Genomic DNA, 16,276 nt, shown 5'->3' on the forward strand with positions numbered 1-16,276 from the left:
CTGATGCCTTAAGTCTTTCTCACATGATAAAGTATACGGTTTATTAATTCAACAATGGTATCGGATCGGTATCGGGTATCGGCCGATATGCAAAGTATATGTATCGGATCGGTATCGGAACTGAAAAAGTTGGATCGGTGCATCCCTAGAACGTACTGTAACACCTTTACAATGACGCCATAAAACTGATGATGAACGGCATTCTTACATCGATCATACCAGCATTACAAACTCATCTGAACGAAGCGATTGTTCTACCAGCAGCAGACTTGGAGAACCATTTATCGTGGTCCCCATGCTTTCTGCACAGGTGCCTCTATCTGCTAAGCAGGGCCCTTACACGGCATTTGAATACCCCACCCACTTAGTCCGGTCATCCCACCCAGCAGACAGGGTGGCCAATTACCGTCTGCTGCAGGCACTGCCGATTGTGCCCACTAGATGGTGCCCAGCCGACCGGTGGCAGATCCGAGATTCGAATCTGTTCAGAATCTCGTCGCTGGTGTGCTAGTGGAATTTCCTGCTGGGCGCCTCTTTCGAGCGGTCTTCAAACCCCCTGCTAGTCTGAGGACCGCTTTGTGCCTACTTAGCTTTGTTAATACTAATGCGCCGATCGTTAAATCTACTAGACTGGTTAAGGTCATTACTCCAAATGAAATATGAGCCGTTTTAGCTGGTTGCTGGTGAAAAAAAACAAGGAGGAACTGGTAGCTTAGTGTTTAAGGTACTGGACTGTAAATCAGAAGGTTGCCGGTTCAAGCCCCACCCCTGCCAAGTTGGCACTGTTGAACCCCTGAGCACGACCCATCAATTTCACAGACACAACCAGGACCTCTGCACTCCCCTTGCTGCCTGATCAGGAGCTGATCGGTACCAGCAGGATGTCCTTCAGCAGTCGCGTCTGTGAATAAGACGTGATAACTGACACTAGCGGCGTCTGCTTTACAGTGAAAGGAATTTCCTCAGCAGGATCTGTACATGTTTACATTCCTACCAGTGTAGACTTACCATTAACAGCCATCCGTCGGCAATGGACAGGTGGCGCTGGCATCTGTCCGTGTGTGAGCTAACATTAGCCCTGTCCGGGACGGAGAACATTTATCCAACCATGTAATACTGGAATACTGGTTGTCATGAGCATGTGGGACGATCTAGTGGAGATTTTAGGGTCTTCTTCAAAAAAAATGGACGCTCCTGCACTGGTCGGAACACTGGTTTGGCCCGTGTGTTGTTTGGATTGGCAAAGTAATTCCATGTAATTGGTGGCAAATGCATCAATAACCAATAACTAATCTTCAGTTTTAACCCGATCTCACAAAATAGTTCATTTACACGACAGACTCTCTCTTGAGGACGTCGTTTACGGTTAAAAATGCAAGTTTTACAGCGGTTCTGCTACTAGTACGGAGCTCATTTATCCAGATGCTACACGTACCCCTTTTTTCCGCTTCGTTCCAGTTCGCGAACTTGATTTTGATCCCAAAAAAAGAGGTTCCAGACAGCGAACTAGCGTTCCAATCTGGCACCACAGAATACTTGGTTTATCTGCGCGAACCGTGACGTCATCTGTGGGCGCGTCACAGTGTCGAGGTTTGAGAAACTGCAAAACCGTGTTTGTGCTGAACTTTTATTTTTTAAAGTCACCTGATTACATTTAGATTTACATTTACATTTTCAGCATTTAGCGGACGCTTTTATCCAAAGCGACTTACACAGTGAGCGGAACACGATGAGCAATTGAGGGTTACGGGCCTTGCTCAGGGACCCAACAGTGGCAACTTGGTGGTGGCGGGGCTTGAACCGGCAACCTTCTGTTTACTAGTCCAGTACCTTAACCACTGAGCTATCACCGGCCCATTACTGAACTGTGTGGTATGACGTGGAGCTTTTAGACTGGATTTGATGGTTATTTCACACAGATGTTTGTTCGTGTCGTGGAACTTTAGTGATGTTTTATCGCTCGGGCCGAGCGCTGAGCAGATCGGCTATCTGCGCCGAGGGCCGAGGCGAGAGCGAAGCGCAAAACGCTTCTCACGTGATGAACTAAAGAAAACAACAACTGCGACAAATCACCGACAGCTGATCGATGCTTTTTACATAAAAACGAACATCTGTAACTACAGCACAAATCCCCACACGTAATCTACACGCTCCGCCATCATGATACTACTTTTCTTTCGTTGTGTAACACCCACCGTTGATGATGCAGGCTTGGTTCCCAAAAACTGCTGGAAACGCGGGTCGGTTCTCTACAAAACACCAAGGTTTGAAGAAATCTGAACAGAACCGGTTCAAGAACCAGAGTTCTTTTAGTGGAACACAGCTGACAGAAATATCCCGCCATGCATTAAGTGACCCAGAATAACAGAAAACACTGACAGTGCTCTCGAAAACCTGGAGTGTCTGGATCCTTCAGACCTGCAGACAGACAAGAGCTGGTAAATTACAAGGTTTACTGGCCCTCGAGGCAGCGAGGCCTTCGTCTGTGAAGTGCCGACAGTCATTAACCTTGTTGATTTAATAAAGAGGAGAAGAAAAGCGCTCAGAAAGCTCAGAAATGTAAACCGAGGAGAAATAAACCCTGCAGTTTCTGCCGCGCTTCTTCCAGAGAAGATCCACCATCGTTCGGAGCGGCCGTGAATGGAGCTCTGTTCTGCAACAAAGACGAGGAGGCCGCGTCGTGTCAGAGAGGCTCTTTTAGCTAACCACACACACACACACACACATTATATACACACATTACACACACACCTCTGGGGAACATCGAGGCTGAAGCTGCAGGTAAAATGGTGTTTTGCATAGCCTCCGTTTTCTCATGCAAACCGTTATCGTTTAATGACGGCTGGATTTCATCAGTGGTTTTGTTTTCCCTGCGTGCACACGGCTCGGCTTTTATCTCGAGAGCACTGGAGCCGTAAAACGTTCACCCCTTAACGCTTCTACGCTTTACATAAACACTTCAGGTAACCGTATTTCTTCATGCAAAGCAGCTGATAAAACAGTGTTACGTTCCAAGGTTGGAAGTCAAACAGAAATCGAGTGACCTTGTGCTGCTTCTGGAAGGTTAATATCAACAGTGTGGGCATGTAGCTGCCAACCGGAGAGAGCATAATGATGTGGAAAAGCTCTGACGGGAATATTATGGGGGTTTTAGGTTAGATTAGGATCCCAAACGTTTGTTTGTTTGTTTGTTTATTAGGATTTTAACGTCGTGTTTTACACTTTGGTTACATTCATGACAGGAACGGTAGTTACTCATTACACATCAGTTCAGAAGGATAATTTAGTATCTCCAGTTTAACTCACTTGCACGTCTTTGGACTGTGGGAGGAAACCCACGCAGACACGGGGAGAACATGCAAACTCCACACAGAAAGGACCCGGACCGCCCCGCCTGGCGATCGAACCCGGGACCTTCTCGCTGTGAGGCGAGCACGCCGCCCCGATACCGAACGTTCTGTGGCGCTCCCAGGTTTGGCACCGGCATTAAAATCCGACACGGAGCTCCGTGTAGCATCCTGCCGGGTCGGCCGCGCCTCCAGACGTCCTAATTAAACATGACATGCGAAGGAAAGCCGCCCAATAAACAGACCTTCCACTCCTTAAACATTTAAAGCCCCCGCAGACTGAACACCACCGACACTCCATAAAAGACATCAAAAAGAGCACACTGTGTACCCCCCTCACCATCCCCCCCCCCCCCCCCTACACACACACACACACACACACACAAAAAAAAAAGATGTGGCCTCATTCAGTCAGAGCTGCAGAGAGGGCATTTAGGTGGCGAGCGCTAAAGCCTTGTCATCTTTTTAGCTGCACCGGCACGCGCTAGCTTTCCGAAAGAGTCGCGCCCGGCTGCTGCCTGAGCCTAACGGAAGCAGGGCAGAATCTGAAACGTACCTCGTATCGTGGTGTTAGGAGGGGGTAAAGAACAAGAAATGGGCAGGAAGTGGGTAGAGGAAACGTACAAACAGATGCAGATCCACTGGTTTCGATACCGTTTAGCATTTAGCCCTGACAGTTCCCCCGGGGGTGAATCCTTCATCTCCGCCCATCGCCAACTTCCAGTTCTTTATCAGATCAACTGACGTTCGGTTGATGGGTCTCAAAACTTTTGGTACTGCACCCTAATGGGACTGCTACTGATTATAGGTGGGGGGTTAAATTTACATTTACATTTTCAGCACTTTATCCAAAGTGACTTACAATTGAGGGGTTGAGGGCCTTGCTCAAGGGCCCAACAGTTGCAAGCTGGCAAATGTTCTGGCAGCCACCGTGCCGCATTTCACGAACTCCATCAGTAGCGTTACAGACTCGGGGTTCGACTACACCGAGCTCCCGACTCTATTCAGAACAGGGGTTTGGGTCTGTTGGAAGCATTTTCCACATGTAGCTCCAAATGTACTGGCGAGCGTTTTCTCCCCGCAACCATTTCCAGATGTTCCGACAGCTGCACAGAAGCAGGAAAGGAATACACGGCTGCCGAACGTCGTTTGCTATTCCCCTCAGAAGAGGCGCACCAGACGGGGCCGCAGAGACGTCGGCCCGCGTCCATCGGCTCCGACTTTGATGCCTTGGCGAGCGAGCGGGCTTCCGAATCCGCCAAAACAAACCCGCCGCCGGGGGGGGGGGGCGAAACGACAAACTGTTAGTGTTCGGCCCGGGTAAGGGAGCGTCGGGAGGGTTCGGAACGACCCCGTCACCTGGAACAGCCGACTCGACGTACACACCTATTAGAGGAGGAAATGTAGCGGGGGAAGGGGAGAGGGGCGAGAGCAGGAGAGAGGGGCGAGAGCAGGAGAGAGCAGGAGAGAGAGGGGCGAGAGCAGGAGAGAATTGACCTCCGTCGCTCCGGAGCGCTCGAGTAAGTGTTTTCACCAACCTGCTGGCTGCAGCTCAAAGCCCAATAATTGAGCCGAGCTTGTTCAACAGTGTGTGACCCACTCGGGGTGGTCGGAACACGAAGGGACGGGGGGGTCTGGGGGGGGGGGGGGGGGGGTCAGAAGAGCTTCTGAGAACCTCCTGAGGTGAATTCTGAGGGTCAGAAGAGCTTCTGAGAACCTCCTGAGGTGAATTCTGAGGGTCAGAAGAGCTTCTGAGAAGCTCCTGAGGTGAATTCTGAGGGTCAGAAGAGCTTCTGAGAACCTCCTGAGGTGAATTCTGAGGGTCAGAAGAGCTTCTGAGAACCTCCTGAGGTGAATTCTGAGGGTCAGAAGAGCTTCTGAGAACCTCCTGAGGTGAATTCTGAGGGTCAGAAGAGCTTCTGAGAACCTCCTGAGGTGAATTCTGAGGGTCAGAAGAGCTTCTGAGAACCTCCTGAGGTGAATTCTGAGGGTCAGAAGAGCTTCTGAGAACCTCCTGAGGTGAATTCTGAGGGTCAGAAGAGCTTCTGAGAACCTCCTGAGATGAATTCTGAGGGTCAGAAGCGGTTCTGGTTTTTCGAGAGAAGTTAAAATAAAAAATGCAGAAATAAAAGCAGGTTTAATTTATCAGAATTTGCTTCAAACAGGATGAGAACGCTGGAAAATCCCTTTAAAAATGTGCATTTTAATATTTTTGATGCATTTCCCTCATATTACCAACCATCCTACAATTTTCTTGCCTCCTGTACCGTCCCACATTGGACAAGAAGAGCCGCCGGAGCCTCTCAGAGTTTTCAAGCGACCCAGGCACCACATCAAATTGATCAAAACTTCAAATTAAACTTGCTTAATGAAAACTGTGGCAATCTGGTCCCACTGTGGTTTACAACATGTAACATAAAGCCTCCACAAGGGGGTGTTCGCATACAAGTTTCCTTTTATATGTCCCTGTAAAAATTCGTATATTTAATGATTATTATTTTTGTCTACGACCCCTTTTTTTAGCCCAGGGTTTGAAAGACTCCGCCCTAGACAGAGAACCGTAAGGCGCACAGAGACGATATGAACCAGCAGACTCCCGACGCTAGTGCAGACGCCTCATTCAGACAGCGACGAAGCCGATTCGACCCTCGTCGTGCCCGTTTGGATGCCCGGCCAGGTCGATAGCAACAACTGGGATTCAATCTAGTTACCTCAAGATCTCAGTGGTGCTGAGCTACTGTGTTAGATGAGTGCCGGTATTTTCAGGCCTCGCAATTTGGTCCGATCACCTCGGTACTGATACGTCAGCCGGGAAAGTTGTCTAAGCAGTTGAGGGTTAAGGGTCTTGCTCAAGGGCCCAACAGTGACAACCTGGCAAACCTAAACCTTTCGATTACTAGTCCAGTACCTTAACTGCTAGGCTACAACCGCCCACTATAACAACGACGTCCCACAACACAGAGCAAAAGATAGTAACGACGACCTCAGGACCTCATATGAGGACAAACGTTCATACGGACCTCTCGTCCAGGTCTCGTCTCTTCAAACCTGCTAAATTAGGACAGGACGAGAAGTAGCAGAGGTGACTGAGGGCTCGGACCGACGTCTGGACCGACTCGAGTTTCTGCACTCGAGACTTTTCTATATTTAGCGAAGGTCCGAGACGAGGCAGCCGGTTTATTCATCCACTTGATGGCTCCCCCCGGCACGCAGAGCGCGGTGACTCAGCCTCAGGTGTTTGGACGGTTTGACCAGAGGACTAACGGAGAGAAAACGGAGGAAACACACACACACACACACACACACACACACACACACACAGAAGGAAATACAACACATAGGGGACAGAACACACAGCCAACTCACTCCGAATGTCTGCCCTGGCCGCGGGGACAGACGCACTCAGAGGATCCAGTGAGTCGATGGAATATCTATGCATCACTTGAAGGAGGCTCGAGGGAAGCATCAGGCTAAATAAAACCAGCGATAAATAGAGCTAAAGTGGATATAAAGAGCGCAGGCCGTTCCTCAAGCATGTGGTTCATTTTTCAGTTATGGGAGTGAAGGCGGCGGTGAGGAGCACATGAGCTCACCGGGTCTTTAAAAACGATGACGGCTGAAGTATCTTAATAAAAACTATTTTATCCCCCTTAAAAAAGCTACATTTGCTTATTAGACTCTGTCCACAGTAATAGTGACTCTTTTAAATTGCAATTTTATTTATACATTTTATCTTTTCTCCCAATATAGCATAGTCAAGTCGTCCAAGGAGGATCATTTTTTCCTGCCTTCGCGGCCTACTAACCCTTGGGGTCCTTGCACAGCATTGACGACCCCACCCACTTGTCGGTCTGGTCTCTTCCCACCCGGCAGACTTAATGTTGCCAATTTCGTCTGCTGCTAAAATAACCAGCCTAGTTTTATCCAGCCCGCAGAGACCTTGACTGCCACAGGAATGAGGAAAGCATTCGTCCTTCCCCTTCAGGCACAGACGAGTAAGCCTGGGTGGGCGACCGGCTGGTCGATAGCACAGATCAGATTCAGACCTCGAGATCCCTGCAGTAATGGTCCCAATGGAGTCCCAAAGAGCAAAAGTAGTGATGTTGGCAATCCAGCGAAGCCAAAGAACAATTGAATTCTCCACCTGGTACAGAAACTTTTAACTTGCTTTTATTTTATTCGTAGTTTTTGTTGTCCGTCTATTATTGGTGTTATTATCTAGAGTTTAAGGCATCCGTGGGGGTCGTGGAACGTGTTCCCACTGTATCAATTAGCCCTGGAATACTTGGAAGGGTGGTATTACTGGGAATCACATTACCAGTTACTTTATGTACTTCTGTACGCTGTGAGATGGGTTGATCTACAGTACACCCTGGTGCCACCTCTTTCAGGGTAGTGTGTGCTGGGCACCAGACTTTTACTCGCACAAACAGAACCATGTCTGATCAGTCAGAAAGCAGAACGTCCTTAGTACACAAAAACAAATCCCATCCGCCGCCGATTCAGGGCCTGCTCGCGTCCGAAAACGAGCCAGACGGGTGACGCAGGCCGGTCGGAACCGCACACCACGTAGCAACCGAGAGACAAAAATATCACCGGCCCGCTAAAACTCCAGCTCATAAATAAACCCCCGATCCTCTACGGGACGAGCACACGCCAGCCGAGGTGCACGTCGGACGCCCGAGACCCGAAATCTGCCCGGTGACCGACTCATGCAGGACGTTTCAGCGACGTGGGCATGAGTACAGCCTGAGATCCGAGATACTCCAGCGTGGACGGGCATGATACGGAACCGGGTGGCTGGATCCAGGCTGAACTTGATAGACCCGTGGTTGGATGGAGCGTCCGACAGGGCCTTCGTTTAAGAGTTTAAAGAAGAAACGATCCTTAGCCAGATTCGTCCTTTTAATTCCTAGACAGGGAAAAAAATCCTGAAATTACAGACGCGGCACTTTTTCAGCGAGCTGTTCCACTTTATCTTGGAAATTTCCGAGCCGAGCGTGCGATTCCGTCCAGTGTTTGCACCCATAATAAGGCCGCGTTACCGGTTAAAAATAACTTCTGAAACAGTCAGGCCTTTCAGACACGTCTGCTTACTCAGCTGAACAGTCTAACGATAACCTGACGATCTGTGCTAGCTCGCTAACGCTGGGTTTTTAACCCTTCTAACTTTGGCCTGCAGATACTACAGATGATGTTCGGTAATTTCCAGCAGAGAATGATTCTGTCTGGCTGCTCTTTACACCGACTGATATGCCGTCAAACCAGCTCTGACCTGTCGAGACATGGACGCCACAGGACATGTAAAGAGCCCTGTGGTATCTGGTACCAGCCCGTTACCGGCAGGTTCTTTATCTCCTGTATTTATTAGGATTGTAACGTCATGTTTCACACACTTACATGACGGGACAGGTAGTTCCTGCTTACACAAGACTCATCGGTTTAAGTCTATAACGTCAAACACACTCACGGAAACCGGAGCTCCCGGTGGAAACCCACACAGACACGGGAGAACATGCAAACTCCACGCCCCATCTGGGAATCAAACCCAGGACCTTCTTGCTGTGAGGCGACAGTGCTACCCACCGAGCCACCCGTGCCTCTCTCTGTACGTTATGAGCTGGATCATCATTCCAGTGCATCTTGGTTCATCTCTATTGTAAAGGCAGCTCAACGGTTAGAGTACTGGACTAGTAAACAGAAGGTTGCCGGTTCAAGCCCCACCACCACCACCAAGTTGCCACTGTTGGGTTCCTGAGCAAGGCCCTTAACCCTCGATTGCTCATCGTGTTCAGCTCATGGATAAAAGCGTCTGCTAAATGCTGAAAATGTCAAATGTAATGTAAATGTAATTGGAAGGTTGTTCAAGCTGCCACTGTTGGGCCCTTGAGCAAGGCCCTTAACCCTTAATTCAGTCAAGACTGCAACGGGATTCTTCGGACCAGTCGACCTTCTTCCTGTCTAAGCAATTGAGGATTCAAGGGCCTTGCCCAAGGGCCCAACAGTGACAACCTGGCAGTGGTGGGGCATGAAACAGCACCCTAACCGCTAGGCTACAACCGCCCTATTCAAAATTCAAAGCCTCTAAAGCAGACAGAACTGTAGCACGGGCTACAGAAACCCTCCCGCTGGAACCTCCTGTCTAACCTGAGCACACAGACGGGCGCGACCCGGCCCCGACAGAGCCGCCTGTTAAATGTCTTTCACGGTGATCCAGAGCAGATAAATCTGCTGACATTTTCACATGGAGACTCCGCGATCGGTGCAAATATCTCCCAGTTATTACAAAAACTGCTAAATGGGGGATGAGGACACCCTATAAATCCTGCAAATCAACCCCATCTGTGCACAATCAATGGCTCAGCGAATTATACGGCATTTGAGCATGCCTCATAAAGCTCTGGCTCTCGCGGGCTGGAACAGACGATCCCTGATGAGAGAGTCCGAGCGTTTGGATCATGGAGCCGAGCGCCGTTAAGAATCGATGGTGAATTTTGACGTATTGTGACGTCACCACATGATACATGATGTAGATTCTGCATAGCTACAGCCGTCAGAAATCCACGATGTAGAGATACAGTCAGAATCATGAATCTAAGCAAGAAACACACGGGTGGGGTGGTGTTCTAAAAACTCCCGAGGAGAGGGCGTGTCTAAATTCTCGGATCCTACCGAGGCGCCTGAATTCTGAGTGATGATCTGACTGAATTCGGGCTCGTCAGGGAGAGTTTAAGCATTTTCGGTACACGGGGGGAGACGTTAGCTGGCGTGTTAGCGGGTTGATTGTCCTGAGGCTAACTGTGTTAGCTTAGTAATCTGCATAATCTCTGTCTAAGTAGTGTGTATAAATAATCTGAGTTACGAGTTCCATGTGTTATTAGAATCGTCTCTACTGAGGCAGCTCACTAGGATAATGTCTCTGTACACACATGCACGTTAATGTAGTTTGTTTATTCATATTAAAACGTGGTAACTAAACTGCATCGTTCTGTAAGCTCGCCGTAACAAAAGGAAGATTTGCAGCGCTTCAGTTGGTACTTTAAACAGAAGCTCAGTGTTGCTCAGAAGAAAAAAGCCTCTCTGGAAGTCTCTTTATAAGACACCGCTGCTTTATTTGCAGCTCCATCAAAGTGCGGTGGAGTGCGGAGACGCCAGGGCCCGACGGGCTGAGATGAAGGGAACCGAAATGAAGTTGCCACATCTGAGAGACTCTCTGTGATCCTGGTGACCTCCGGTGACGTACCGCGGCCCCCGCCCCTGCGGCCCGCCGGGTACCGACGTGACCAGAAAGTCTAGAGGTTCGAGTTACCGGCGACTATCAAAACAAGCAGCGACGCTGTCGGACTGTGCAGGTCTGTAAGGCTGGAAACATGCAAAACCTCGGCTCTGTTTTTCCTGTCCTGTCTCGGTTCAGTGCTGCAGTGTTTGCAAAAAGTATTCAACCCCCCTCCCGGCATGATTTCACTCACAATCTCACAATCTGTATTAGATTTAGGAACCCATGCACTGTATGTACAAAAGGTCACGTGAGACTCGCTTTATATAGTTGTATAAAAGTGTACATAATATATATGACCAAAAGTATTTGGACACCTGACCATGAGCTTGCTGGACGTCCCATTTCAAAAACAAACGCTAATAATAAAAAAAGTGGCCAGTCCATAACCTCTTCTGAGAAGCTTCTCACATTACTTTGAAGTTTGTCTGTGTATGGGAATTTGTGCCTATTTAGTGAAAAGATGACAGTATTTGTATGGCTGGGCTCTGATGTTGGTCAATAAAGCCTCGGCTGACGTTCCAATTCATTCCAAAGCTGTTGAGTTCAGGGCTCTGTGCTGTCCAGGACACTTGAGTTTCATTAAACTGAGATTTTCTTTATGACTGTATAGAGCTTGCTGCATGCTGGGGCAGGAAAGGGACTTCCCTAAACTGTTGCTGCAAAGTTGGAGGCATTTGATTTTCCTTTATGACTGATTTATTACACCTTTGTTATTAGAATTTGTTATGGACGAAACACATGAATTCAATGATTAGAATTGGGCGTCCCAATACTTTTGACCACATAGTGTATTTATATCTGTTTTTAGATGTCTACTTTGGCAGCCAACTGAGCTGCTGAAAAGGTTTGGAATCACTTCTTTAAACGTTTAAAAACTTGGCATCGTCCCACAGGAAAACAAAGACAAGCCAGAAACGTGATCGATACCTGTAAGCCTTAAACACGATTATTATCCCAGAGATAAATCAGTCGAGCTTCACTCGTGTTCAAAAGCACCGGCAGCTTGAAAGTTCCTTCAAACAACAGCACGGACGCTGATAATGAGCGTTTAATCCGCTGCTCTGTGTCTGATCACATTCAGGAAACACACGCCGCAGAGTAGGTGCCGAGAGCTCCTCGATAAATAAAAACCAAAAACCCGCCGGTCCGCGCGGCCATCTGCGTTTTTAAGATCAATCGTAAAGCGGGCGGACGGGGAGGGAGATCAGAACGCGACATGACAGGACCGAGCTCTACACCGTACTTCAGGATTCTGCTGGAATGGCAGCCCTCCAAGAGCCGTTCCGTGGGAGGCAAAGTAAATAAGTTGTCATCAATAATAGACAGCGAGCGTTCGGCTCCGGCTGGTTCCTATCCTCCAGACGTACCCGCCGGCCTCGGATTCACTGTCTCGACTAATAGCTTCTGATAGGCCTTCGCGATAATTACCGAGGAGCAAACTCGCGCGATGCATATTTCATGACGTGGCTGCGTGTTGGCAGGCCATCTCTGAGAACATGATTGGAAACAAATTTGCCCCAGTTAAAGGGAACGGAGGAGTAGAAGGTGCAATCGGATTACAGAGAGCACGGGGAATCGGAGGAGCATCGAATCGTTACAGCTTTAAAACCCCTCACAAAAAACATACACAACAAAACTACAGAACTGTAACTAAAGCACGATTGTTTAGATCTGACTTTTTAAAAGTTCTTCTGAGCTTAAAGAAGTTCTATCCATGACTTCTTGTTCATTTTTCACTGGGGTATACATACAAGGTGAGTCAGAGGCCAAATTACCTTCGTCGTTTATCAATTCGAGGAAAGAAATACACAAAGTCAGACTAAAGCATGTTGACCTTTAGAAAGCAGGACGTGGTAATAAAACACGTCTCGCACGGAAGCTCAGAACAACTTGTTTAAAGACGTATTGAACCTGTCCGGATAAGTAGACGTGTGTTTTAGCCTCCAGGCACAGTGAGGAGGATGGTTAGAGTGGCAAAAATGTCACTGAAACTTTTAAATGGTGAAAAACATTGGTGTCATCAAACCTCTAAATCTGTCATCAGGTAAACAGAATGAAGTGGAAGGTGCGGCCGGGTTACGGAAAGCACTCGGATCTAATCCGCAGGGCAGGGCTAGTAATCGAAAGTTTCTGGCTCGAGCCTCACCGCTGCCAGGTTGCTAATGTTGGGCCCTTGAGCGTGGCCCTCAACTCTCAATTGCTTGGATTGTAAGTGTCCGCTGAATGCCATAAAGTGAGGATAAAATAAAATAAAAATGCAGCATTAATCTGTGTACGTGTTTTCATTTCATTTTCATGTTATACCACTACCACACTATCCTGGTCAGGGCTGCTGTAGGGTCAGGGTCAGGTATTGTGCTGTGCATTTCCTTTGCAAATATACAAACTTCAGCCCCCCGTATTACCCCTGTAGCGTACCAGATTTTATCATGTGGTTTAAGTGCGTGTCATGGCCTCGTTACTCATTAGAACTGACAACAGCTGGTGATTATTTTTTGTTTTCAGAAAACAGAACTAGTTCGACTGCACCTATTAATCTGAGACACAAACAACACAACGGAAAAAAAAAAAAAGATTAAGAACGCTGTGCAGGTATCAAAAAGCAAATAACAGATCTACTCTTTAACCTAATTCAACCTTAATTCTCTAATTAGATAATGGAGCTGGCATGAACTAGAAACTTCTGAAACACAGGCGTCACTGTACACAGTCGAACAAGTTTTTATGAACATGGTTTAAGAGCTGCCAAACATAAAAATAAAATAATAAAAATCCTTCCAGTAAATGTAATGTAAATGTCAGAGAAAAATAAATAAAATCTGTAACAGTGGATGTATGAAATATGTTTGAGGTTGAAAAGGTAAAGGCTTTTAAACCCATCAACACTGTACCTACTGTAAAGCATTTAAACACACAGCATTTAGCAGAAATTCTTTATTCCTGGACATTACTCGGTGGCAGGACAATGACACAAACACACAAACTATTTCTGCACTAAATCCGACGGCAACCGAACTTGATATCTATATTGTTTGTTTGGTAGGTAGGTAGGTAGGTAGGTAGGTAGGTAGGTAGGTAGGTAGGTAGGTAGGTAGGTAGGTAGGTAGGTAGGTAGGTAGGTAGGTAGGTAGGTAGGTAGGTAGGTAGGTAGGTAGGTAGGTAGGTAGGTAGGTAGGTAGGTAGGTAGGTAGGTAGGTAGGTAGGTAGGTAGGTAGGTAGGTAGAGACACATCATACATATTACATCCTAAGAAATAATGTGCAATTTATAAGGACTGTGCAATAACCTTCTTCAATTTTTTTCTGTAAAGTTCTTAAAACCACACGTTTATTTTTGTATCTAGATGTGTATATGTTTATTTTGTAAATACATGTGTATATATATATATCTGTGTGTACATACATGTACCGTGAAGGAGATGCTCAAAAAATTTCGTTGTGCAATGACAATAAAGGCATTCTATGCTATTCTATTCTATTCTATTATATAGATAGAAATATAGATAGAAATATAGATAGGTAGATATAGATAGACACACATCACACATACATATTATATATATAGATAGATACACATACATCATATATATATATATAAATATAGATAGATATACACACACACACACACACACGCACATATATATGTGAAATTATATATATATATAATGAAATAATTTAAATTTGAAAGTTTTCAGAAATTAATAAATAAAGAAATACTATATGCACATACATAAATCATACAAAAATAAGACAAATGTCCAAAAAACAATTACTACTAAAAAAGTACTACTGAAACTGTGATTTTTAATCGAGCAGCTCAAAAATATCAATAATTATTTGACAAATAAGCTCAGGATCTGTACGGAACACTGTGACCTTATGATAATTACACGGTCTTACATTCCAGCTGAATAAAGCAACGTAAAGCAAACAGACCCGTTAAACACACTGTTCCTAAACAGATTCCGAAAGTTTAAAGAACGGCTGATATAAACAAACCAAAATAAAAACTTTTAAACACTGTCCGTCAATACAAACTGCCAACTACAGGCTAGCCAAGTAACCAAAAGCAAGGCTGAATCCAAATTTATTGTCCTTCATTACCCGAGTGCACTAACTAGGCTGCACAAGGTGGAATTTCCGTCCTTAAGCAAGTCGCTGCTGTAGTGACCTACGCTGCATTTGGGACCGAGTCCACATAAGCGACGGTTAGCGTCACTACAGCGCCACCGCTGTAGCCGGGGCAACAAGCGCACTTCATTTACCGACAAATAATTCAAGCATAACACACAATCATAAACATAAAAAGCGGACAAAGTTAAGCCCAGATCAGCTCAATATCACCAGTCAACAGCGCCCGAGAGCCAAACAGCCCCGAATAAACACAAATGCGCCAAATTCCGCGTCCTGACTGTGATCGATGCGAATCGAACAAAGAGGATCAATTTCCGATCAGCGAGCAGCAGCCGCTTTAATCAATGGCGAGCAAGAAAAGCAGCAAAACACCGGGAAAGAGGCGCGGAAGCGGTCAAACAGCGAGTCCCGGTCGGAGCCCGGGTTAAAAGCCTTCACAAAGCGGGACAGAGTGAGAAGAGAAAAGCTAACCTGCAGCTGCTGTAAATCAAAGCGCTTCCAATATTGAAACATCGATCCCGCATTGGCCGCCATCTTGAGACATATTGAGACGAAGTGAGCGGCTGATAGAGGGAGAGAGAGCACAGAGGGGCCGGAGTTCGCCTGCAAACAGAGCGGGACGCGCGCAAAACCCGGGGCGGATCAATCGAACCAGCGTTTGCTTATCGACCAACAGCGCGGAACGGAGTTTATCGAACGCACAACCTGAGTATTGAACGGTCACACCGAGCTCAGCGATCGACCCGGACAGGGAAACGGATCTAACCTGTGAAACCCGGCCTGGACTTTCTAAGGATTGGGATTTATATGCGATCTAATGCGAATATTTTATACAGCACAGAGTGGATTATTTTTTTCTTCGGATTCTACAGCATTTACTGATTTAATTCTAATCACTTTAAACGCTTGTACTTTATGAAAATAAATACAAATTAGCATCACTTAGGTTATACATTGAAAAACATTGAAAAAGGATTATAGGAAGCTAAAAAAAACTACCAGGTGGACAAATAATTATAATTTTTTTACTACATGTAAATGCATATTTGTATACGCATTTAATCCGTTTGTATTGTATAGCTTTAGATACATGTTTTTATAGTTTTTTTATTTATCAGTTTGACCCACATATTGAATGAATATTAAATCATGAGAAAATCCAGTGTTTTTGTTATTTGTTATTATAATTATTGTGATTATTGCTATAAACAAAAAAAAGCTATTCCTGCTTTAGATTTTTCTATTTCCCTATATCTAAATAATGATAATCATATTATTAGTATGATTGTTATTAATATTATTATTATAATTAATCATAATGTTTCACATATTTTTCTTATTAACACTGTTACTATTATTCTAAGTTTCCATTTCATATTTTTGTAATTTTCCTTGTAGTTTTCCATTATTTATATTTTAATGTAACAGCCTGTATACAGTATAATATATGAAAGGTGCCACCGCGCAGTATGAATCTGAACTGGGCTGCGTGCTTTTAGCGCCTCTACAGGCCGACA

The 16,276-nt window shown here is 46.0% G+C and overlaps 1 protein-coding gene across 3 annotated transcripts in view; it reads right to left on the minus strand.

The window, feature by feature from the left end:
- cux1b (cut-like homeobox 1b) overlaps positions 1-15,293 on the minus strand; it is a 138,877-nt gene extending 123,584 nt beyond the window's left edge. For all 3 annotated transcript variants that reach the window (XM_062988183.1, XM_062988182.1, XM_062988181.1), the window contains exon 1: positions 15,231-15,293. In XM_062988183.1, coding sequence (XP_062844253.1) covers positions 15,231-15,293 — 63 coding nt within the window. The remainder of the gene's footprint in view (positions 1-15,230) is intronic.
- Between the last annotated feature and the right edge of the window lie 983 nt (positions 15,294-16,276).

The sequence above is a fragment of the Trichomycterus rosablanca genome, chromosome 25 (assembly GCF_030014385.1).
Source record: "Trichomycterus rosablanca isolate fTriRos1 chromosome 25, fTriRos1.hap1, whole genome shotgun sequence".
NCBI classification, from domain to species: Eukaryota; Metazoa; Chordata; class Actinopteri; order Siluriformes; family Trichomycteridae; genus Trichomycterus; species Trichomycterus rosablanca.